The sequence below is a fragment of the Squalius cephalus genome (assembly GCF_949319135.1).
Source record: "Squalius cephalus genome assembly, chromosome: 11".
Taxonomy (NCBI): Eukaryota; Metazoa; Chordata; class Actinopteri; order Cypriniformes; family Leuciscidae; genus Squalius; species Squalius cephalus.
In genome coordinates this window covers 22070887-22095981 of record NC_137132.1, presented here as the reverse complement: position 1 = coordinate 22095981, position 25095 = coordinate 22070887, and the positions used below count along the sequence as shown (strand labels likewise).

Here is a 25095-nt window from a genome sequence, read left to right as displayed (position 1 = left end):
AACAATCCAACAAATATTGAATTAAAAAAGCATAATACAGAAAGCAATTATTTCAAAAACTTATTTCAGAAAAAAAATATATAAATTGGTCTGTCAACTAGTTGACTGTTGTGATTCATCATTATTGCATTTAAGCAAATAAACGGCATTCAAATGCGTCAATTCAATATGAATTTCTTTATTCTTAACAAAATGACTCTATAGTAAACTTCTATAACCAAAAGCAGTCATGTTGAGCTCCCCAGGCATTTTCTACACAGTTTCTGCTTCAGAATCCAAAGAAATGATATCCAAAAAAACCGGTTGCTATGATTCTCTTATTGAAGGCCATTGTGAAAAAAAGCACAAACTATGCAAAGTTGTCTGGCATCAAACCAGACAGGAGAAATGATCGCCTTTTGTGTGCACTGAAGCAGTGTGACCAAGTCATTTGAAAAGTGGAGAATGGCTTTTGGAGACTTGTGGAAAAAGGCAGCATCTGAGGCATATTCTGAAACAAAAAAACTGGACATCTGATCAAGAGAAAAATGCCATATGGTAGTGTGTATGCAGCTTAATGAGGCATGCAGACATCCACTCCTCCTCAGACCAGGAACCAGGTCCATGCAAAGGCCTGCTGAGCTTCGCTTGTTGATGTTTTGAGTCTCGCATTCAAAGAAGAAAAACTGAGCCAGTGAGTAAAAGCACAGCAGTAACATCAATGTAAATTTGCTCTAAGCATAAACCTTGATGCAATACAACAAAATAGATTACATTTAAAAATATATATAAAATATATAAAGCATTTAACAACTTTAGATCATATTTCCTCCAATGCATATATGTATTGAGTACTGACTGAGTATTCATTTAGAGTGCCTAAACAAAATATGTCAAATTAATTTAAGGCCAATACTGCGAAGATTCAGAAACAGACACACACACATAAATAGATAGATAAAGAGATAGGCTAATAAAAAAGGCCTTATTTTATGTCCTCTTTATATGTTTGTTTGTAAATGTATTTATGTTTCGTAGTCCGGATGCATTATGGATCTACACCGTATTCTGCTAATTGGTGTGTAAAATAATCAGGTATCAGGTAATATCAGGTTTTTGGGGGGCAGATGCTGTCAGTATTCGGAAACCTCTTTCTACCTCCGACATTTCAACAAGTTGGGTGATTTAATGTCTAAAGATGCAGGAAAAAAGGCACAGCTGGAGTGCACTTGTCTGATGCTGTGATACGAGTAATATCCCCCAAACTGTCCCGAACACGAATACACCTTGGCAATGAAGCAGAGAGATATAGTGCTGCCCTTGACCAAAGAAAGCCCTGCGAGTGTATTTTTTAAAGCATGGGGGCAATCAAAGACTCTGGAAGATAAATGGAACAATATCAGTGATGTCTTTTCAAGGACATTGCAGGACTTGGACTTCACTTCCAGCAGAGAGTTGCCAAGAAACGACTGAGACAGGAAACGTCTTTGAGGCTAAAGGGAAAACTGATAGACGCACACAAGTTGTACTCGGAGCTCTGAAACGGGCAAATGCCAAAATATTTTGGTTTGGCTCAAATATTCGGACTCCTCTCAAGTTCTTAAAGAGCCTCCAGTGTTGACAGATCTCTCTAAGAAGGTAGGGGGTTGTGTGGTTGTACTGACACCCTCTTAATGAGCTGTGAAGTTAGATCAGATAAGAAGCTGTGGAGGTACACAGCTCCCCATGAGGAAGGAAGAACATCCCTAAAAGTCAAGTTAATGTTTGCCATTAAACCTCAGAGGAATCAGAGGAATAATAATTTTTAATTTAAATTTCAACCAGCTCAAAACAGTAAAAATTAAAAAAGTTAAAAATAAAATTAAGACAAGTTTTACACAATGTTCTTTACTGATTGAACACAGGAAGGAAAATTCTATAAATTATACACAAACATTTTGATATATGACAAATGCCACACGGATGTTTCTATAAACATTTTTAAAGGCAGTGACCCTGGAACGAAGCTGGAACCAGATTTTGGATCGATTCACTGAAATTCACAGATTCTTTGTACCAATTCAGAGTTGATTCATTGATTTGCTTAATCTATTCTCTGAAATGTACCAATTCTAACATTGTGTTGCTACTGAAGTTTAAATCTGAGATTTAGGCCTATTAAATATGCCTCTCATACTTATGAATCATGAGAAAAAGAATTGTGAAACTAATCTAAGTAGCAAGTCACTCACATTTGTGACTTTATCTTCACTCTGGGCTACTAAATAATGTCTTTCATTAGCCATTGGCTAATAAATTCTTAGATTTTACTTTAAACAAAAAAATGTACTAGCCAATGGGGATTCTAGTGGTCTAGTGCAGGGCTATTCAATTGGCGGCCCGCAGGCCAAATGCAGCCCGCCAATCATCTCCATGCGGCTCGACGGCACCAACCTCCCTCCTCCTCTTTTCCTGGCGGTGCGGCTAATTCAGTTTGATACTCTCTCCGATTGACCTGAGAAACGTTTTACGTGCGAATATTTCAGCAGTTATTATATGTGTCCCGAATTTATGTCGACTGAACCAGCGATAGGCTACCAATCATTCGTGAATGAATCATTCTTTTGGTTCGATTCTAAACACGCTTTCATAACGGTCTAAACCTATTTGGATTCCTTCGGACCGCTCCGTCACTGAATCATCTGAAGCGGTTTCTCGGTCAGGACAGTAACAACAAATAGCAATGTTTTCAGTTGTTTCACTAGTTGTTTCAACACGGCCCAGCACGGAGTTGCGTTTACTCCCGGTCCCTGACGCTATATTAAACAGCGTTGCGACAACCAGTGGGAAGCGTTTCAGTTCGACAGAAACCTCTCTGTTACAAACCACAAATCACTCGATGATTCAATTAGTATTAAATCGGATGAAACAGCCTCAACATTCCCAACAAGACTGATGAGGAAAGCAGGAGAAACATTGTGGCATGAACGAAATTAGAAGACTTTAAATCCCCTAATCACCCTTTCAAACATTTACCATGAATGTACTGTAGTAGCCTAATTTACCATGGTTGGGCAGAAATGTGCAATATTTATATTGAATACTATGTAGTAATAAATAAATAAATATAGTAAATATATATAGGCTACTATACTATTATATAGTATAATAGTAAATATAGTGATTTATATTGCATTAGTTTTATTAGGTGGGTAGAGGAATATATAATTAATGCTTATGAAATTATGTCAGTTTCTTTGTAAAGGTGCGTATAGTTTTTAACTTGTGTTTAGGCATTTTTCATACAGTGGCAGCGAGTAGCCTGTGGTTAACAAGTCTCACTGTCAGAATATTTTCATTTAAGCATAACAATTATAAATAAAATAATTATTATTTCTCACCAACAGCTATAAGTTTGTATAAATAATTTATTTGTTCCAAGGAAAATAGTTGTACACAGCTGTAAATTATCAAGTTTTTTATTTATTATGGTTTTATATATTTGCATACTGTTGGATACCACATTTCCAAGTAAATACCACACTTTTTTAGGGTTACTTTAACTTATTTATTGAAACTGTTATGTTTCAATAAATAAGCTAAACCCCCAAACCAACCCACCGGCCCACCTCAACTTTTCGATTTGATAATGCGGCCCTCGAATGAAACTAATTGAATAGCCCTGGTCTAGTGGGTTGAGTGGTCTTTAGGAAAAATAATGGCCAAACAAAAAGTGCAATAAAATCATTGCAATCATAATATTGTTTAATTTTATAACACCTGCAAAATCACAGCTTATATATTGTAAATAAATATTCAATATATTTCCCAGCCCTACTGTGCATGAGAACAGTACTGTTTGCTTGAGCCCATTATACAGTCACAGAAAAATAGAACAAACAAGCACAAAGATGAGTGTTTCAATGAAAAAAGAGAAAAATGGCTTTAGAAATAGAATGCAGCGCTAACAAGACTATGCTAACAGATGATTGTTCAAGGCGTTCAATGAATCTGAATGGGACAAAGGCCTTTCCTGCCTTATTGTGCTGTGGAGACCTGTGGAGCAACCACACTCCATCTTTTTCACAGCTCTCTCAATTCAAATCATGAAGAAAAAGGAGACTTGACTAGATGTACCAATTATGCAGCTGCCTCACACAGAGTGAAAAACTGTCGTCATCCCGGTGGTGAACATGTCCAAGACCGCAGTTGGAGTGTGTTGTGAATAGCCTAAAAAAGTGAAGTGTCCTTGCAGAAGAGACAAAACAGCAGCTGAGTTCAAGCCATTCTTACGCATGTACCAAAGAGAAGCCTTTCATCTGGGTCCTCCATTACAGCTCCAAACTTTCCAAATGGTTCACAATATCACACAATAGCAGGGATGGATAGATGGTTACCAAGATTTGGGATTTGGAATGATACCAGCTGGGAGCAATACTTAAGTATTAATAAATTACCTCGGTTGATGAAATGACTGTTGAAAAAAGTTTACAAAAGTTTGTAAACTTTGTAGTAATTATTACAGCACAGAACATATATATAGGAGATGGCACCAGCATGTTGCACGGCAAGCCGTCACGCTCACCGTACTTTCGCAATTATTTGTGCTGTCATGTTAATAATGTCCATGTTCTCATGCATAACCTCAGCTACGCTGATGCATGATCGTTCAATACTCTTGGACATTCAAGCCTCAATCAACTATATAGATCATCATTATATCGACAGTGGACATAATTCTTCTTTTTTCAAACATCGGATGTCCATACCAATGGAGATATCTCGCTTGCATTGTGGATCGCATTCTAGAAAGAAGCGCCACAAAAGACAAGGAAAGCGCAGTGGACGCTTAGCAAAGGGACGCCCGGGCGGCCCATGGAAACTACACGCTTCTACGGACCTGGATCTTGCCGCTGCATCCGGAACAGCCTGCGCCAGGATTTCGGCCTCTGTTGTTGAAAACGCTTAAACGGAGTCGACGAATGGACTATCGTTATCTAAAGGAACTAAAGTACTCACCATTAACACAAGCACAGCCTCTGGATCATGTCACGGTCAAAGCTGCACTGCTGAACGTGAGGTCAGTGGGGAATAAAACACATATAACTTCAAGATTTTATTACATCACAAAATTTGGATTTTTTGTTTTTAACTGAGACTTGGCTCGACCCGGAGTATACTTATTCTCTGTCCGAGTTGCTGCCTCCAAAGTACAATGTTTTAAATACGCCAAGATCCACCGGTCGAGGAGGGGGCGTGGCCACACTCTTCAAAGACAGTTTTAAATGTACCTTACTACAAGTAGAGAAATATCCAAGCTTTGAACTGCAAACAGTTAAGCTGGAACTGACTTGTCCCATTTACTGTGCACTTATTTACCGTCCTCCTAAATACAATAAGGATTTTATTGCGGACTTCTCAGACTTTCTTTCTCTTATTGTTCCGACCACTGACAATCTTCTAATCATTGGGGATTTTAATATTCATGTATGATGCCCATCTAACTCACTTGCAAAGCAGTTCTCTGAACTTGTTGACTCTTTTAATTTAAAACAGTCCATTCGTGATGCCACACACAGGCATGGTCACACTCTTGATCTAATTTTATCTCTGAGTGTGTCTCTTAGTGGTGTGACTATAGAAGACGATTGTATATCTGACCATAGATATGTATTTTTTACTTTGATCTGCCTGTTGCCACACCAAAAGACCAATCTGTTGATTATTATTTTAGACCTGTAAATGAGGTGACAACAAATCTTTTTGCTGAAGCATGCATCTAGCCCTATCTCTTCTATCATTGAGGCTTCTGGACCCTGTTTAGATAGGGAAGAATTAACTGATATTTTTAATTCTCTATGCTCAAACATCATAAATGAAGTTGCTCCGCTCATGCTTAAAAGGTCGAAACTTAGATCTCAGCCTTGGCTTAATAATGAAACGCATGCCCTTAGAAAGGCTTGCAGGAAAGCTGAATGCAGGTGGAAGAGAGACAAACTGCAGGTTTCCTATGAAATCCTAAAAGACACGCTCAGCAGTTACCAGCATGCAGCTAAAGCAGCTAGAACTAAATATTTTTCAGACCTAATAAGCAGAACAGCGCACTGCCCAAGAGTTCTGTTTGGCACAATAAACACTGTGCTAAACCCGACTACTCCGTCTTTAACAGAATCTACACTTTATACCTGTGTGGATTTCTTGAACTTTTTTGTTAGAATGATTGAACTAATAAGAGAAAGAATTGTACCCTCTAATATTGTTCTAGAAACCCCCATGCCATGTTCTTCTTTACTGGATCACTTTGATGCTGTCTCTCTTCCAGCACTAGCAGATATAGTCAAGCATTTGAAACTGTCATCTACTCCTCTAGATCCTATTCCACCCGGCTCTTTAAAGATGTGTTTGCAACCATAGGCCCTGGTATACTATCTATTGTGATTAGCTCATTATCAAATGGTGTTGTTCCACCCTGTCTCAAACAAGCAGTGGTTAGCCTACTCCCCAAATCAAAAAGCCTGGCCTTGATTACACTGATCTGAATTATTTTCACCCAATTTCAAAACTACCATTTATATCTAAAATATTAGAGAAGGTTGTGTTACTTCAAATTACGGCAGCTTTAAGTGAGAATGATATCTTGGATAATTTCCAATCTGGATTTAGAGCTAGGCACAGTACAGAGACTGCTCTGGTAAAAGTGCTAAATGACCTCCTAGTACCTGATTCTGGGCTGGCAGCGGTTTTAATTACATTGGATCTCAGTGCCGCATTTGACAGTGTTGATCATTCCATTCTTTTAGACCGGTTGGAGTGTGAGGTTGGCATTCGTGGAAGAGCGCTAACATGGTTCCATTCATATCTACAGGACAGAACATTCTCTGTTAATTTTGCAAATGTTTCATCCTCTGCAGTCACCTTAAAATATGGCCTCCCTCAAGGCTCTATTTTGAGTCCTACATTGTTTGCTCTGTACATGTGTCCTCTGGGATCTATTTGTCGTCGCTATGACATTTCTTATCATATGTATGCTGATGACACACAGATCTATCTACCTCTCAAAGTCAGGAACGAACAGTCCCTCAAGTCATTGTTGGACTGTTTGAATAAGCTTAAAATTTGGCTCTCTAAAAACTTTCTCTGAAAAAAAATCTGAAAGTACAATATTTGGTCCACAAAATTGCAAAGAGAAGATAGCCAATATCCTTGCTCCATTATAAATGACGGTGAAAGATAGTGTGAGAAATCTTGGCGTAATAGTTGACTCATTGCTTAGCTTTGACAAACAGATAAATTCTGTTGTAAAGAATAGCTTTTATCACCTTAGAGTGATTTCTAAGATAAAACCCCTTCTTACTTTTAAAGATCTGGAGGTCGTCGTCCACGCTTTTATTACATCAAGACTAGACTACTGCAACTCTCTTTATGCAGGGATCTGCCAACGTCAACTGCGTCGTCTACAGCTGGTGCAGAATTCCGCAGCTAGGCTTCTAAATGGCACTAAAAAAAGGGACCACATTACTCCAGTACTACGCTGTCTTCATTGGCTACCGGTTCATTACAGGACTGAGTATAAGATTTTACTAATGGTTTTTAAAGCAATGCATAACATGTCCCCAAACTACATTGTTGACCTTTTAGGATCGTACAAATCAGGCAGGACATTAAAATCAACGAACCAACTTCTGCTGACAGTCCCTTATTCCAAAAAGAAGTCAAAGGGTGACCGAGCTTTCTCAGTTGTGGCTCCTAAGCTGTGGAACAGTCTTCCCTCTCATATCCGGCTAGCTCAGACAATAGAAATTTTTAAGTCTCAATTAAAAACGTATCTTTTTAACCTAGCTTTTAGTTGAGTGCATTGTACATTAGCCGCTTTCCGACCGGAGGAACCTTTTCACAGTTCCTAGAACTATTGGCTAAAGTACCCGGATGGCGGCGTGTTCGACACCGCAGGAACTAGGAACGATTTTAGTTCTAGGAACTCCATTTGTAGGAACTAATTTAGGTCCTACTTCAGAGTAGGGTCTAAACCAGCACTATAGACCCCTTTTGTGCCGACGTCACAGTTACGTCACGGCGCTAGCTGGAGGCAAAACAAACGGAAAACTGGAGGCGGCCAATACAAACCAGCACAGATTCGGCTACATAATAAGGAGCTTCAATTATTATTTTTATTATTAAATGTCATCTTGTTGTGTTGTTGGGTGCAAGAATCGATGAAAAATTAGTATGCTGTATCTGGAATTTTAATTTCTAGAAAATATTCATATCATTAAAATTGCACCGTAGTGTCACTCTTTACATTGTCGTCTTCTTGGCGCTGGCTAGGCAGAACTGCGGATTGTACCACACAAGTCTTTACATGACCATTCAGCACATAGTTATAGGCATCTAAATATATATATATGCCCTCAGTTTCTCTTTACCCTCGGTTTCTCTATCGGGTAGGTGTAGAAGTCAGGCCACTCAACCAGAGGTAGCGTTAACGTTAATCCTGTCAGATCGTCCATTGACTGAGCGTGTACGGTCATCTGGTTCCGTCCGTTAAAATTAACTTTTGCAAATAACAATCACGGTCCTGGACAGTGAGTGACCTTGCACATTAAGACAAAATCGGATTTTCTACAGTCATTGTTAAAAAACAAGCTAACAAAACTTGCAAACTAGCGTTAGTGAAGCGGCCAGAGGGATCTTTCTGCCTCCAGCTAAGCCCCGCCCACACAAATACGTCACCATGTTTACCAACTGTAAAAGGGTCTATAGGAACTACCCGTGACGTTAGTGTACGCTGATTGACCGAACGCACGTGGAACACCAGCACCCGCTATTTTTAAAACAGCTAGAATGTAAACACACAGATTATAGCCTATATATTTACTCAATAAACTAACTATACAAAGTTTAAACATGGAAAACAGTGATAGATGGGTCTCTAAACCTTTATGCTGAAGAGAAAATCCAACGCAACTTTGAGGGGACCAAGCCAAACATGATTATGTTTATCTGCCCAGCTAGCAACACTGGACAACAACCACACGCCATAGGCTAATAACCTTTTTTCATATACTGTCTACTTTCTATAACAGTTCTATCTGATAAGATATTAAACAGTACTGTTAGACAGATCGCTAACTAATAAACACATAGAATGCGAGCATTGTTTGCTCTGGCGTTCTCAGCGCCGCCAAAATAAAGGTCCGTCGCGCCGTCAAAATAAAAGTCACTGTGCTTGCGTCACTCCCTTACCCCTCCTACCAGTTCCTATGGCCACTTGGCCAGTGCGAACGCAAACAGCAAAACCGAGTTTGGGGGAGAGTAGTTGTTAGAACTGTTTAGAAGTGGACAGTTCCTAGAACTAAGTTCATGTAACTACTTGGTCGGAAAGCGGCTATTGTAGATATAATTTACTCTCTTTTAGTTTTCACTATTTTAATTCTTTCTACACTGACCTCACTATACTGTTATGTGAGGGGGTATGTCCAAGAGTGTGTGGTCTTACCTTCATATATGCCTTTATACGTGAATGTCTTACTGTTTTTAGTTAACTGTGAAGCACTTTGGGCAACAACGTTGCTATTAAATGTGCTATATAAATAAATAAATGTTGAAGTTGAAAGTTGAAGATAAGAAAATATTCTACATGATATAATAAATAAAAACAAAAACTAGCATAATAACTAAAATAAGATAAAAAATAATTTTAGTTTTGGATACACAATATATTATAAAAATGTATAGGTCAAACGCGCCTCCATTAAACATGAAAATGCTACTAGATACAAATAACACTAGAAAGTGATGAGAAACTTAAACATTTTTGAATGATACAAGTTAGCACATTAACTTGGCAGCCCTATAATTCTGTAACTAAAATAAATACTAAACATAAGTATAAACTATAAAACTAACAATGATGTCATGAAAACTAATGAAAAGTAACTTGGAGACAAATTTAAAATAAAATGAAATAAAATGAAATAAAACTGACTTGATAAAAACATTAATTAAAATTATAAACTATAAAAACCCTGCCCAACCCAACACTGATTATCAACTCAGTTTTATGCCTTATAAATAAGAGAGTAATAATTGAAAGCAGGGTTATGGTCCTTTTAAGAATTTAGTAACGTCTTATAATCTTAGACACCCTTGATTCCAATGCCACAAGTCTTTTGCGTGTTATCTTTGCGGTTAAAACAAAACTGGAGAGAGTAGCTAGAGTTTTCACACTACAAAGAGTGGAAATTCCACCAAAAGAGAAATAAAACCAATTTAATTATTCCTCAGCCCAACGGCAATGACGCACAAGCAAAGTGACAAAAAATTTAAATGTAGTAAACCACCAGTGCCAGTACACATTAAACTAATCATGCTCTGCTGAGGGATACACTGGAAAAAATGAAATCAAGCCCGGTTCAGATGTTAAATGAATGATCACAATAGACCCATTGTAATGGCATTTGGACAGAAGCTTTGATTCAGAAAAAGGGAGGCGGTGGGAACTCTGTGCACAGGGATCTATGATGAAGGGAAAAAAGCAACTCATCAAGTGCCGTGCTGTGATGCTTGGATGTGGATTTGGCAGTGATTTCTGCAGTCTGTGCATCATCAAACTCCCAACTGCTCTTGAGTGGCATGCCAGCTCCCATCTACAGCAGTCATTTGTGCCACAGCCTGAGAGACAGTTGGTTTGGACCTCGTCCTTGGCAAGTTTGCTTTGATGGTTGTAAGGATAGACTTAGTAACTCCTTATTTTGTTCTTATGTTGAAAACTCAAGTCTTTTCGCAACTGTCTGTGAACCATTTGCACTCATTGAATGAGGATGGAAACTGACAGCAAGACAGGAGCCACAATCAGATTTGATTTGCACTTGATTTGTAGACCTGAGTGCTGCTGATCCGATTCCTAATTCCGAACTTAAGTAATACCACTATAAACTTCTAATTTTACTCCCAGACCTCCCACTTGACCCTATGCAGCTCCTATTCCCACTCTGTAGCAGAAAGCAGTCAGTCAGTCCCAAAATCTCTCCCAGGCACGATCCTCCCTCTCTCCGGAGAAACCCCAAAGCCAAGTTCCCGTCTGCTGGGCCCTCTGTCAGCTCGCTGGAGTGTGTCTCAACCCCCGCCAGCACAAATCCACCACAGAGAAAGCATTAATGTGCCTTCACTTGATATGTGACCATGTGAAATTACACGTTTTGATTTACTAGGAAATGTATTACGAGCTTTGTATTTGCCTGTGGAGAAACTTATTAGAAAAAAAACCTTGAAGTCCCTGTACAGACATTGATAAAACGTAGAATGTGCCTTTTATAGTAAGCAGACAACAGGGACTAAGAATTCTTGGCCAGATGAGACCAAAGTCCAAACCTCAACTGACCCCTCACACTTTATCCGATGTAATTTTCACATGAAAAGTTAGGTTGTGAATCTAGAACCGGTTCTTTGTAAATACCAGAACCAGAAAGCTTTTGCCTTTAAATGTGCACTTATCTGAACCACCTTATGCAATACAGTGAAAACCATTGAGAAGTGTAAGTAAGAACAGCTAGTAAAAAACAATCTCCCACAGCCTGAGGAGAGTAACTCCCTACTGAAGTAGTCCAACCCAAACAAAGCTTACTTAAGCTCACTCTTCAATATCTTACAATTCATCATGCTGGTTTCCAAGTCAATTTCCTAAAATGACTGTTTCCATTTACTCATTTTACACACTTTAAAAGAGCACTCTAGCAATATGTCTTAAATATACACAAGTCATTCCACATTGGGGTTTTCACACAGGTCATTCTTTAAAAAGCCCCCAAATTTTGCATATTAATCAGTATAATACAAATTCAGCATTTGAAGACAAAGAAATGATAGTCCTACCTCCATGAAACAGGTCCCTGCTGCGGCGTTCTCCTTGATGGATGCATTGTAGAACTTGCTGCCAAACACAGGTTCGTTATCATTAATATCCTGTAGGATCACTTTGACCACAGCTGTAGAAGACAGTGGTGGTCGACCCCTGTCAGTTGCAACAACAGTTACACTCGGTATAGGGTCAGTTTCATAATCAAGCTGGGTCAGGGTGGTGACAATACCAGTAATTGTGTCAACACTGAACCAATCTGAATGAGTTCCTTCAGTTTGTAGGATGCTGTACTGAACATCCCCATTGGGTCCCTGGTCTTTGTCCCGTGCTGTAACCTGTACAACAAAACTTCCCGGAAAGGCCACCTCTGGAATAACCTGGGTGTATTCCTGCTGGTCAAACAAAGGTGGGTTGTCATTAACATCTGTGACCTGAATGGTAAATGAAGACTCTGCCCGTAACGGAGGGGTGCCAGAATCTGTGGCCATGACTCGGAGTTCATAGTGGTCTTGCTCCTCACGATCAAGTATCTTATCCACGCAGATGAGATAAATTATGCTGTCTTTGGTGGTCAAAGCAAACTTTCCATCACCCCCCTCCAAAGATACATTCACATTGGCATATTCTCCATAATCAGGGTCCGTGACTGAAATCCTAGCCACATACTGGCCTGGCTGTGCTCCTTCAGAGATGCGTGGAGAACCATCCTCACTGAGGAAGATGATGGTCATGGTGGGCTGGTTGTCGTTGTAGTCTCGCACCTGGATGGTCACAAAGGCATTGGTGATTTCTGGTTGACTGGCATTGTCCCGAGCCTGTATCACAAGCTCATGAACTCTTCTCATCTCAAAATCCAAAGGCTTGTTCAGAGTGATAACTCCAGTTCGAGAGTCAATGACAAAGTAGCGATCAGGATCACTCTGTCTTCTGTTGATGTCATAGAGAACCAACCCATTGTCACCTTCATCGGCATCTGAAGCAAACACCTGCAGTATATTGTTCCCAGGTTGAAGGTTCTCGGAGATCATTGCATGGTAGCGACTCTGGTTGAAGACTGGAGCGTTGTCGTTGATGTCCTGCACAGTCACGTCCAGGATCATCTGTCCTGTCCTCTTGGGTGAACCACCATCAAATGCTTCCAAGAGTAGTGTATACGAAGATCTTGTCTCTCTGTCCAAAACTGCATTGACCACCAAATCCAAGTAAAGGACTTTGTTGGATCCTCGTTTGGTTTCAAGAAGAAAAGCTTGTCCTACATTTCCATCCGTTATGATGTAACCTTGCGTAGTGAGCTGGTCCTCATCTGCATCCACAGCCGGATCAAGAGGAAACTTGGTGCCTATGGTTGTCTGCTCTGGGATTTTAAACGTGGCTCTTTTTCTGGGGAACATTGGTGCGTGATCATTGATGTCATTGACTAAGATGGTGACTTCTACTGTTATACCGGTCATGGTGACTGCTATGAAGCTGTAACGGTCACGTACTTCTCGGTCCAAGACCTTTGCTGTTTTTATGATCCCTGTACTCTCGTCGATATCCAGATCGATGCCAACACCTGTACCCTGATGATCTGAGATGAAATAGTGGGTTGCAATCATGTCAGGTGGGAGGCCAGCACTGATGTCACCTACTACAGTTCCTGCAGGCTGTTCCTCATCTAGTTGGAGCTGCAATGTTCCTGGCACCATAGATGATTGGATGGTCATGAGGTGTAGTGCCACATAGAGGATCACCAGTATCCACCACTTCAAAGTCCTGTTTTGATGCAATGGATCCATAATTGTCCTTCCTTCTCTCTTCATTGAAAATTCTTCTTAAAAAACCTGACAGGACAAATGGAAAAGGACATTAGTTAGAGAAACAAGCATAAGAGAACTAAGAGAAAACAGTCCAACATTATCAAAAAAAGAAGCAGCATGCATTACAGAAAGATGGATTACAAAAGCAGGCTCGGTTACAGTTATGACAAGAATGCTTAAGTGGCTTTCCACATGTTGCATGGGTTCTTTTTTAATAATGCAGCAGCACACCATGTGCACACATTGTCCCTGCATTTTACTGTCAGCTAATAAGTCAAGACGCAGCTTATGCGAAAAGCTTCTCTAGTCTGTATTCAAATGAAGAAAAGAAAAAAAATCACAGTCTTATTGTTTTAAGTCATAGTTTGTGTCTTTTGATGAACATATCCTTTGAGTCAATATTTCATCTTGTTATATTGATTATTTTAGTCAATTTTGGCATGTATGTTAGAGAGATCCAAGCTTGAAACCCTCATTGAAATACTCACTACATCAAATCTCATTTCTTTTGGGGTGTAAACTTAAGGAATGTCCTCCTACAGCAAAATATCAGTGCAGTGATGGACAGGAGCTTAAAATAGAGACTGTGGCTAACATGAGCCCCCCTTTTTTAGTAAAACTATACAACTGCAACCCACATTGATGCAAAAGAGAGCCAAGAGTACCCTTTAAAGCCAACTCAGTTTTAACCCTGTCGTATATTAATGCCAACACTAATGCACAAAATGAAGCTAGAAAAACGCTGGTGGGCCAATTCTAATATATTAAAACCACAAAGGTCTCCTCTGAGTGTTCCTCCAGCTCCTTTTTAAATTAGCAATTCCTCATCCATAAAATTGTAGCTTGTGGACCTGCAAACTATGACAACCTTATTGCTGAAATTATGAAACAAAATCTTTTATAGATGATTCCTGGAGTAGGATCTTTCTGGGTCCAAATGAATTATAAACATTCAAGACACAGCTTAAATATGTATGTATGCTTGTTAGAGGAACTTGACTCATCTAGGCCAGCTTTTCAAGTATTAAGGATCTGCAAAGAAAGGAGATGAAATTTAGAAAGTTATGACTGAGAGCTTATTATCCGAGGAATAATGAATTGAGTGGTTTTCTGGTTCCTTTTGTGGAATAAAATTACTACAGGAAAATTGTATTCACATCCAAAGGTACAACACTGTAAATCACATTGACCCCCTTTATTTTCAAAAGCAAGCTAGACAGAGGTTACCAGTGCCTTTTAGATTTAAACACACACATTAAGGACGTTATGCACACTTGTTTTCAAAAGCTGCATAATTTCAAGCTACTATGTGTGTGTTTGTGTGTGTGTATACAGTATATATATATATATATATATATTATATATATAGAGAGAGAGAGAGAGAGAGAGAGAGAGGCATGATGAGCAGTTTTAAGATGAGCCTGTCACCATCTGCATTACTACCAAAAGCCACAAAATTCAATTTCAGGCCAAGGAAAATAATCATGTCATTCTCAATCACTGCAAAATTCTTTACTATAAACCACAGAATTTCACATGTTTTCATAAAGTAAATAAAAACAGATTCACAGGAAATACTTTTGCTCTGTCATACTGTAGGAATCAGACAGGCTCCCTCCGGTGGTGGACTCCAGCTATATATTTTTTCCCTTCTGCAAAATTCTAATGCTAATTATTTTCACTTTCTACCCCACAGGGTATTTGTTTTAAGTAGGTAAGTATGTCTCAATGTGTGTGTAGGTTTAACTCGATTAACTTCAGAATAACTGGTGGTGTTGATTCTTGCACACAGCTGCACATGTGGTTAATCTAAAATGTGTGTGAATGAGTCTGATGATGCAGGTGTCCATTTAAATGTGCGTGTAAGCGCCAGTGTGTGTGAGTCAGATCAGTGCGTGCTGTGCGCCTCATTGCGGTAGTCTGTCAAGTCTGTGGTAGTGACAGTGTGTGTGTGTGTGTGTGTGCCTGAGCGACGGAGCAGACCAGGAGGGCTCCACACAGTCTGCCCTGCACCCTCTCTGGCTTTGCTGCATTGTAATTGGGGTCTGCTGGAAGCCTGCCCTGTGCATATGGGAATCCAAAGCTAATTTCAGTCTGTCAGCATCACAGGGACTGAGAAACACACACACACGAGCAGGAACACTCTCGTATGTTTAAGAAAGTACAAGCAAGCACACACACACACACACACAAAATACCTCCAACGTAGATTATGTGCACCAAACCTCTAAATACAACGACCATAAGTCTGTGTGTGTGTGGTCCGGGTAAACCCTACGTTATGGGGACAAAATATCCCCACATAGATGGCAATATCCAAAATCCCTGTCCTTGTGAGGACATTTTATGGTCTCCATGAGAAAAACAGCTTATAAATTATCAAGTGATGTATTTTGAAAAGCTAAAAATGCAGAAAGTAAGCTATGATGGATAGGTTTGTTCTCCAGACATTGAGGCAATGTCCAAAACATTGTCAAAGGCTGAAAGAAAGTTACACAGATGTGTTCAACGGGCACTGCCACTTTTACTAACGGCTGGAGCAGACCTCCAAAGGGCTGGACATGTACCACAGCAAACGAACCAAGACAACTGCTATTTTGCCCAAGATAAGTTTCTTATTCTTGTATTTAATGCCTCTGAATCCAAGAGTATTTCTCTCTCCTCGTAAATCTAAATCTAAAGGTTGAAAACGTATTATTCATAAACAATATTTATATAGTAGGGTGTACATAGATCAAACCATTCAAGACGTTGGCCATATATCTTAATATTTTGCTACTTTTATAATAGCATGTTAGAGGTGTTACATCACTGTTTCTGACTTTCCATCTTTGGGCATCTTTCCAGCGCTCTGGGTCATGTGTTTAACCCAGACCACTTAATATGACAAAGGGCTCATGGTTTAATTATAGAAAATGGCCCATTTGAAGAAAAAAGAAAACACTTTGTGTGCAAGGCACAGTCTATTCCTTGACAAAATCTGACACAGATGAAGTGAAAACAAGTCTGCCCTATCTAATTTAAAGAATTTCCACAATGACATTTAATAATGGTTTACAAGCTGTTCACACCTGATGATTCCAAGCACCTCAGGGCAGTTTTGTACTTTAAAAAAAATTAAAAATAATCTTCCATTCCAAAGAATAGAAGATAGCAGATTTGTGAGTATCTAGACCACTAATATTTCTGAGCAAGTGTTGCAGCCTTCCTCCATTAGCCAGAAATTTCATTCCACACAACGGTTCCAAAGATCTGACAGAGCAGAAAACTGGAGTTAAACAATCCCAAAGAAGCTGCTCTGTTAAACACTGAAACCACTTTGGCCAAGACGCTGGGGATGAAAACAACCACAGCTGGCCAGACCAACACTGATCATCTATCACTTGATGTCCAAAACGTTTTCCCAACCAGTGGAAGAAGTCCACGTTGCTCACGACACCTCAAACAACACTCATGCTGGAAGACCGTAATGACTGCAAACACGGCTTTAAAGAATTATGTTTTTTCTAAAGTTCATTTTGGTTAGATTGAGAGGGTGAATGAGGTAAAGACAATACAGTATATTGGCCCCTTCAGTGTAAATGATGAGTGAGAAAAGACCCTGAAAGCCAAAACGACCTAAAAAAAGTAACCCTAAGCAGCCATAAAGTAACACAATCAATCTCAACATTGGGCAACTCAAATATTTCCATTTTAAAGCATGTTTAGTGCTGGGCCAAATTAACTTCACGTTGACTATCATTTGATCTCAAGCAAACATGCTGTCACACTGGGATTATTTTCCTAATATTTTATTGCTTTTACAAGATAACCAAAAGAAATCAAAGAAAACAACCAACCTGGCCAATCGTGATCAATTCCAATACAACTTCTGGGTGTTTGAGAAAATCACTCAGATCCAGTGAGACTTGGCAAGAGAAGCCTCATGTTGAAGCACTTATCTACAATAATGGAGTATCTTAAAGATCTGCAAACACCACCTACGCACACACTGCGCCTATAACTAGGGTTGGGAACCAAGAACCGATTCTTATTCAGAACCGGATCCTTATAAAACAATGATTTATAATGCAGGAACCGACTCCCGAACGAATGACTCTTTTTAGTTAATAAAATACAAATAGTGCAACCTGTGTAGTCCGATTAAAAAACAAATAAGTCTAATGAGTTGATTCTTTTTTGAAGCCAAAAACATACAGAAGAACCAGTACACTCCAATTCCAAAACAAATTAGTATTTTTTTTTCTTTCTTTTTTTAAAAAAAGGTTTACTTTTTTAAATCATTTTTTGTGGAAATAACTATTCCTTGCAAATACTATACGAATCGTGAATATTGCCATTAAGGAACCAGAATCATTAAGGCGAATCAAACAAAGTACTTTGAAAATGCGGATGGGATTCATTAAATGCATTTTAGTGATTCCCATACATTGATTTATTTGTGGCGGCCGCCATTGCTCTCAAACAAACTAAAATCGAAAGTGCGATAAGGCTTTGTGTCCTTTTAAAAAAACTGTCAGTTTGCGCTGCGCAAAGAGAAGTGTGCACGTCCCTCACGCGATCAGCGCGTGATCAGCTCGGCGTCTCAGTTCACAGTGAATGAATGCAGTGAACTCTATTTGTGCATGTGCTTTAGCGTGCATTTGGAAACGCAGCAGGCACCAGTTACGCATTATTTTCACATTTGCATAGTTGACGATTGCAGAATTTTAATAGATTTGTAATGAGAGAGGCGTTTGTAAACTTGTTTTCCGCCAAAATAAAAGCTTGACTTTTGACGCCAGTGTTTAACTCTTTCAAGTATAGAACTAGTTTGGACAAAACCAATTATGAAAGTTTAATTTATTTTTCAGTGCATTTGTTTTACAATGTATGACTATTACTGTCATAATAATGATAATAAGTTATAATATTATTCCTATGTAGTGTAATGTAGACTGATACAGTATCACAACTAAAAAGAGGTTTGAGACTCCTTTTAAAGGTCAGGTACAAGTCAATTACTTTTTCTTTGTTCAATTTGCACACTAAATATGGGTTGGAGCTCTTAATTTTGAACTACCAAAGTGCACCAGATTGATGAATTAAATACATTTTTTACAAAATATTTTACTTTAAAATTTACAAAAAAATTATACGGGGGGCATGCCCCCGGACCCCCCCTAGAGGTACCAAGGTCCACCCACCACAGATTCACAAAATCCTGTGGGAAACACTGTATTTTGTGCCACCATCCCTTTACTTTTACTCAATGGCTGATCCCACGTTCTCAGTACAGTAGTCCAACATAAGCCATGGTAGACGTGCACCACAGGAGCTGGTGGGAAAGAAGAAAACCACCTGCAGGCCTCAGATACGTGCACTGCCAATCTACATCAGATACATTTGAGCCATGGGGGAAAAAAACAAGGCCCTATCAGCCGTGGTTTGGCCAGCATTTAGGATGTTCTGGCTTCAGGGGACCATCTTTTTCCCACACCCTCCAACCTGCTGAGTGTGTTTGTGGAAATGTTTGTGGAAGAGGTCTGCGCGCTGAAGAAAACAAAGAACCGCACGTGCTGCTGGGTCCTTTGAACATGACACCAGCTGATACAGCTTCGGTTACGGTGCGAAATTGGAAACATCTGGCTGCAGCGGAGGAGTTCAGTACAGAGTTTATGAAATTTACTGTGTGTAGTTTTAACTGAACACAGACTGTACCATCCCATTTGCGGATCATTTCAAAGAGAGGTATCATGTCCGGTATGCCTGTTGCCATATGGAGAACCATATATATTTGAGTTGTTGAACCCACAGTCAAACACATCCATATCAGGTTGAGACGTACAAGCCATAGCCGCAATATTTTGTCTTCCTCTGTCCCTCAGGAGATTCAAGTTACGCCTATTACAAATGCTACTTTGATAGATATCCATTTTATGTTTATGTACTATCTTAGGCTAAGACAGCTACAAAATACATTGTCTTCAGATTTTTTTTACACTGATTTTGGGGGCAAATCTGCAGAAATCCACAGAAATCAACACAAAACAACATTCACAAACCATTTTACTTCTGAAACCTTATATATTTCATGGTGAAAGTGACTTTTCAACAAGGAATTAATTAGAGAATGATATGAAGTCATAATAATTCATAAGAGATGGCCTATAATAGTGTTGTCTGTACCAAGTTGGTACTGAAAATTAAAAAATGTGACGCTTTGAGCGCTGTTGAGTGAATGTCTGTGATTGGGTACACTGATCAGCGCTTCAAAAACTTGTAAATATACATCAATGATGCTCTTCACCGAGCGCTTACACAGATACACACAGGAGTGTTTGAAAGACATCTTTTTTTATTTTTTTATTTTTTTATTCTCCTTTTGTGGTCCGAAAAAGACAAGGAATAAGGCATTAGAACAGCACCAGGGTGAGTAAATGATGCTTTAAAATAATGAGTAAATGACTGACATAATTTTCATTTTAGGGTGAGCTATACCTTAAATAAAAGTTGCAGGGCAGCGTTGATAAGTTTCTGTGCTCTTGAATGTTTGTGTGTGCACAGCATGATCTCCCATCTCTGTGTTTCAATGAATGTATAATTCATGCCATAATTATTAGGCATGCTAAGGGCAACAAACATGTATAGCCTAACTATGCAAAATCCCAGCTACAGGTGTTCATTATAATATTACAGTTGTCATAAACTGTACACTTACTACAGTGGCAGTCCCCTTAAAAGCAACCAGCAGCAGGGCACAAAGGCATTTTTTCAGAAAATACAAGGTCACAAACTGACCCTACATGGCTTTATAGGACATGTGTACAGACACACCGCCCTTCAGAACCTAATGAGAAATGCAGATGAGGGGCAAGAGCCCTCTGGCATGCAATCTCTGCACACCACTCTGGAGACCAGATGCTGCAACTGCTTACGGTTGTAGAGCTCCACCAGAGACCTGTAAGGATGGGTTTAACTACACCACAGCAGAGGTACTGGAACTGTCTGATCATCAGAGAATCGTTTCCTGAGCCAAAAGGATGAGATCAAGAGTGATGTAAAGTTGTGAGTGTGTGACTGCGCAACGACCCCGCTTTTTTCCCCCAACATCTGAATGGATCTCAGCTCACCCGAGACAGTCCGAGGTCAGGGACGGAGCTGAGAAATTAACCGATCGTCCATTGGGACGAGAGTCTGGTGACATAATCCCTGGAATGTCTTGAAAGCCCTTTAGCATTCGATCTGGTTCTGCTCTGTCTGAGGGTCAGACATCAATTCTGCTGCTATTTTCTTAGCAAACTTTATACATTTCGCTTAGTCTAGAAACTAATAAAAAACGGTTCAAGCTCTAAACCTTTCCTCAGCCCGGCTTGCTCCAGAATCAACTAGCCTACACTTCCTGTCTAGCACAGTCGCCTTCTAGTTTTATCTTTGATTTATTAGATTCTCAATGTTTCATTGTGGCTGTTGAATCAAACATGTTGTTCTTATTTAAACACCATTATACTATAAACGACCTGATGCAGTCTGCTTATTTGCGTGAGGAACATGGTTCATTTTCAAGCTCATGACTTCACCTGAACAAACTGAAACACGAATTAACTTGGGATGGGACTGACTAATCTTATGGATAGATCCCAAAACCGTGAGTGCGAACATGTGGAGTTTAGCAAACGGATGGTGATGGGCGGGGCGTTATAATCTAATAGCCTCAAAATTCAACGAGAGAGGTGGAAACAGTAGCTTTATATCTGCAGTATCACACTGGCAACCAACAAACCAGAGAAATGGAAGTCAACTGAGCTGAATGAGTGAAAACAACCTTATTATCTTGTTGAATATTAATTATTCTCATCCTCAGAGGGAGATTTGGAATGCGGTCTAGATGAACTCCAGCCAGTCACCAACACAAAAGCACAGCACTTCTCTATGGCTAACAAAAGAATTCCACTGATCAACCAATTTAAGAGGAATGTCTTGCAAGGAGAGAAAATCTATATGCTCTGCCGTGTCAACCAAGTTAAATAAATGACCACTGGACATCTGCCCCTGTTATTCTGCAACTGATTTCCTCTGAGGTCCAACACATTGCCAAAAATATTATCTGAGATACACTGGCCAAGAAAGGTCAGGCTGTGGGTGGCATTAATAAATACATTAAAACTGTAATTTAATTGGAAATGTTGTATGTGATATAGTGGATGCAACACTTTTATTTGTTGAATTTGAAATCAGATACATTCATTTTGTAGGGATTATTCTTTAGTTTGATAAGTAACCTTCCGTTTTCAATAGACTGGAGGCGAGATTAATTAAGCTCACCTCTCAAGGTTTTCACAGGCTGCCACAGCTGCTCCTCTGGCATTTTATGTATTCTCTAATTCATTCTCAAAAGCAAAGAACTAAAGTTATGCAATACAAATCACCCCCTCAATGGAAAAAAACGTTTGGGAGGCTTTTGCGGCCCGCACATGGGTTACACCAATACAAGGCTAGATTAAAAACAGCAGTGCAGAATATACAAATAACTGTAGCTCAGTGGTCAAACTGCAGCAGCAAACCACAGAAAATCTCTTAACCAGCCGACTTCTACTGTGTATTATGAGTCATGGTTAAGAAATATAATAGCACTCTTAACTTAGTATTGATATTAATATCAGCTGCATTATGACAGATTGTCAGATTAATTGCATTGATTCATTACTAACAGTATGGTGCAGGTCTGATTCATTCCAAGAATTTTTGTTTTTAGAGTTGCCTAACCTCCATTTCTACCCGGTCTACAAGAAACAAAAACAATGCATGCACGTCCACTTCAGAAAGATCAATAACCATCATATACACATTTACGATAACCATACAATAACCACCATAAAATTTACAATCACTATAACCATCATAAATCTAAACTATAGATGCAAACAACTGACATGAAAATGTATTAAGCCCAAAAACAAATGTAATGTAGACCTACTCAAACAAACAATTTTCTCAAGTCTGAATTACAACTTCTCCCTTGACATCTCAATGGTCTCACCAAAGCTTTGGATTGCACATGAAACACTGCAGTAAAACTAAATGCCTGGTCATGGACTTCTAAATGTACGACAATGCTCAATAACCGCATTTATTTCAATGTCTATTGCAATGAGAAATTCAAAAATCTTTGTTAATGTATATGACAGGTACCCAACATGCACAGCGACAAAATTTGACATTATGCTATGCTTCCATTCTAGCCCACAAAGTAGCATATACACTGCAAGCAACTATGGCAAGCTGTCTTATCATGTATTCCTTAAAACTCACTAGTATCTATCTTTAAGTTACTATTAATTTAATAATAGTAAGTAGTCCAATTGCACCAAAAATCGTGTAATTTTTGTACTGATAACATATTCCAATTGTTGACTGGACTGTTCCTATATCCAGTAACTAATCATGAGGTCTTGTTATTTAGTTAGCCTATCTATTCGTTATCTATTATGCCTACTTCTACACTATCAAACACTAAGGTTTTTCCAATTTTTCCAGTTTTTTTTTTGTAAGTTTTTTTTTAAATCTCATTTACAGTTGCTTTATTTAATACTGATATTTATAACAGTAAAACTGGAATAGTTATGGAACAGTCCAACTGTCCAAATTAAAAAGTAGCGAGTTATGTCCAAATAGTGTCCAAAATAATAAGTGGCTTATTAGATAGATTGGGTAACTATTGGCTTATTGGGCTATTTATTACAAGTCAAAATATAAGTAGCCTATTAGTGATATCAAGATAGATAGGCTACTAGTCAGTTTTAAGGAATAAATGTTAAAACGGCTTGCCATAAGCGCGCGCGCTAAGATGAAAGCGTTGTAGTTTTGTAGCTTAATTATGTGATATCAAATCTCAGTTCAATGTCTATGAAACACTTACACTCATCTGTTCGTGCTTTTCAGTGAGAGAGATCCAGTCTGTTTCAACGTTCAACTGCAGGAAAACCACCCAAAAATGAAATGTCGTTTCAAAAAATCCGTTTTAGATTATATCCATCTTCCCACAAGTTAACTTTCGCGTGCCACAAAACTTCCACTAGTATATTTCCAGTTTTTTGTATTTCCCCTGTTGTTGTCAAGCTCAGAATACGCTGCACCAGTTCAAAAGGGCTCTGTCCTCCGAACTGAGCGCAGCAGACAGGATGAAATCAGTCCGTCAGCCTCGACAACAGCATCCAACTCCAGAATCCACACTTCCAACACACGCTCTCAACCTCCTTGAGTGAAACTCGACACCAGCCGTCCCACTCCAGCGTGAATATTCATAAAGCACGTGCAAGAGCGTGGTAATAGCGTGACCTCACCGAACAGGGGCGACAGCGAGCCAAAACATTGTGACGTGGTTTGTTCAGACTTTGGTGCCACCAGTCTTTTTCAGAAGGAATTGAATTTATATATTCTTTCAATTTAATCTAAATGTAAAGTACTGTTTTAGTACTGTTTATTTGTTCAGAAATATTACCAGTGAGAATAAATTAATTCACCTTCTGATTTATAATTAATACAAACCATGCAATCTATATTATATAATACACAGTTCATGACATGACAAAAATAAACACACACATTAAAAAAAAAAAATTAAAAAAAAAATGAGAAAAAAAAAGGTGTAAAAAAAAAAACAGTAATCTTGAGAAAACTGTCATACAGGTTTGCAAATTGCGATGTGGCCTGGGTGAGAGCGAGCGAGCGAAGGCCAAGACAACAGTCAGGTCATGTAACTTCCTCCCATCTGGTGATTGTCTTAAGAGAAGCATGCTGAACGCCCTGGAGGATGTTTACTTTCATCTGCTGCAGAGCTGGAGCCATAACCTTGAATCACTTTTTGACCCCATCAATCCTAGGAGACAACAAAAAGTACAAATCACTGTCTGTTTGCATATAAATCCCTTTGACACAGATAAAGGCAAAGTACTCCTAAGGACCTTGTACTGTACAGAACTCAATAGTTTCATTATGGTGCAAAACACCTTTCCAAATATTTTTATCAATACATCAGAAATGTATTTTAGCCTCCTATAGGAAACCTCACTGCAGTCTTACTTGGATGGTCATGGTTTCCCATTCAGTATGTATTAAGAAAAAAAATTATGGAAAGTTCCATTCATCTTATTTAAACTATAAATTGACAGATATTTCGTTCCATATATTACACTGTGAGTGATCAGTTACTTGACTTAACTTGAAAAAAATTGAGGAAACCCGTTGCCTTAAAATTATTAAGTAAATAAACTTCATAATCAAAAAAAGTAATGTGGAATTGTCAAGTTCACATACCTTAAAAAAAAATTTCAATTAAGCATTAAGTTTATTTACTTAACAATTTTAAGGCAACGAGTACCACATAAAGCACTAAAGCATAGAGCAACTAAAGCACATGCAACAAACATTGGTTGTGAATTTGTATAAAGCCTCTTTAAGAAATAAAATATATTTTTTATTTAAAACATGAATGTATACATA

General features: G+C 38.8%; 1 protein-coding gene across 1 annotated transcript in view; it reads right to left on the bottom strand.

Annotated features, from left to right (window-relative positions):
• The window catches only part of dchs1a (dachsous cadherin-related 1a), a 108396-nt gene extending 84503 nt beyond the window's left edge, over positions 1-23893 (bottom strand). The window contains exons 1-2 of the mRNA XM_079885580.1: positions 23513-23893; positions 11830-13638 (exon numbers count right to left, since the gene is read on the bottom strand). Of these exons, the coding sequence (XP_079741706.1) occupies positions 11830-13617 (1788 nt within the window). The 5' untranslated portion in view covers positions 13618-13638; positions 23513-23893. The remainder of the gene's footprint in view (positions 1-11829; positions 13639-23512) is intronic.
• Positions 23894-25095: the final 1202 nt, after the last annotated feature.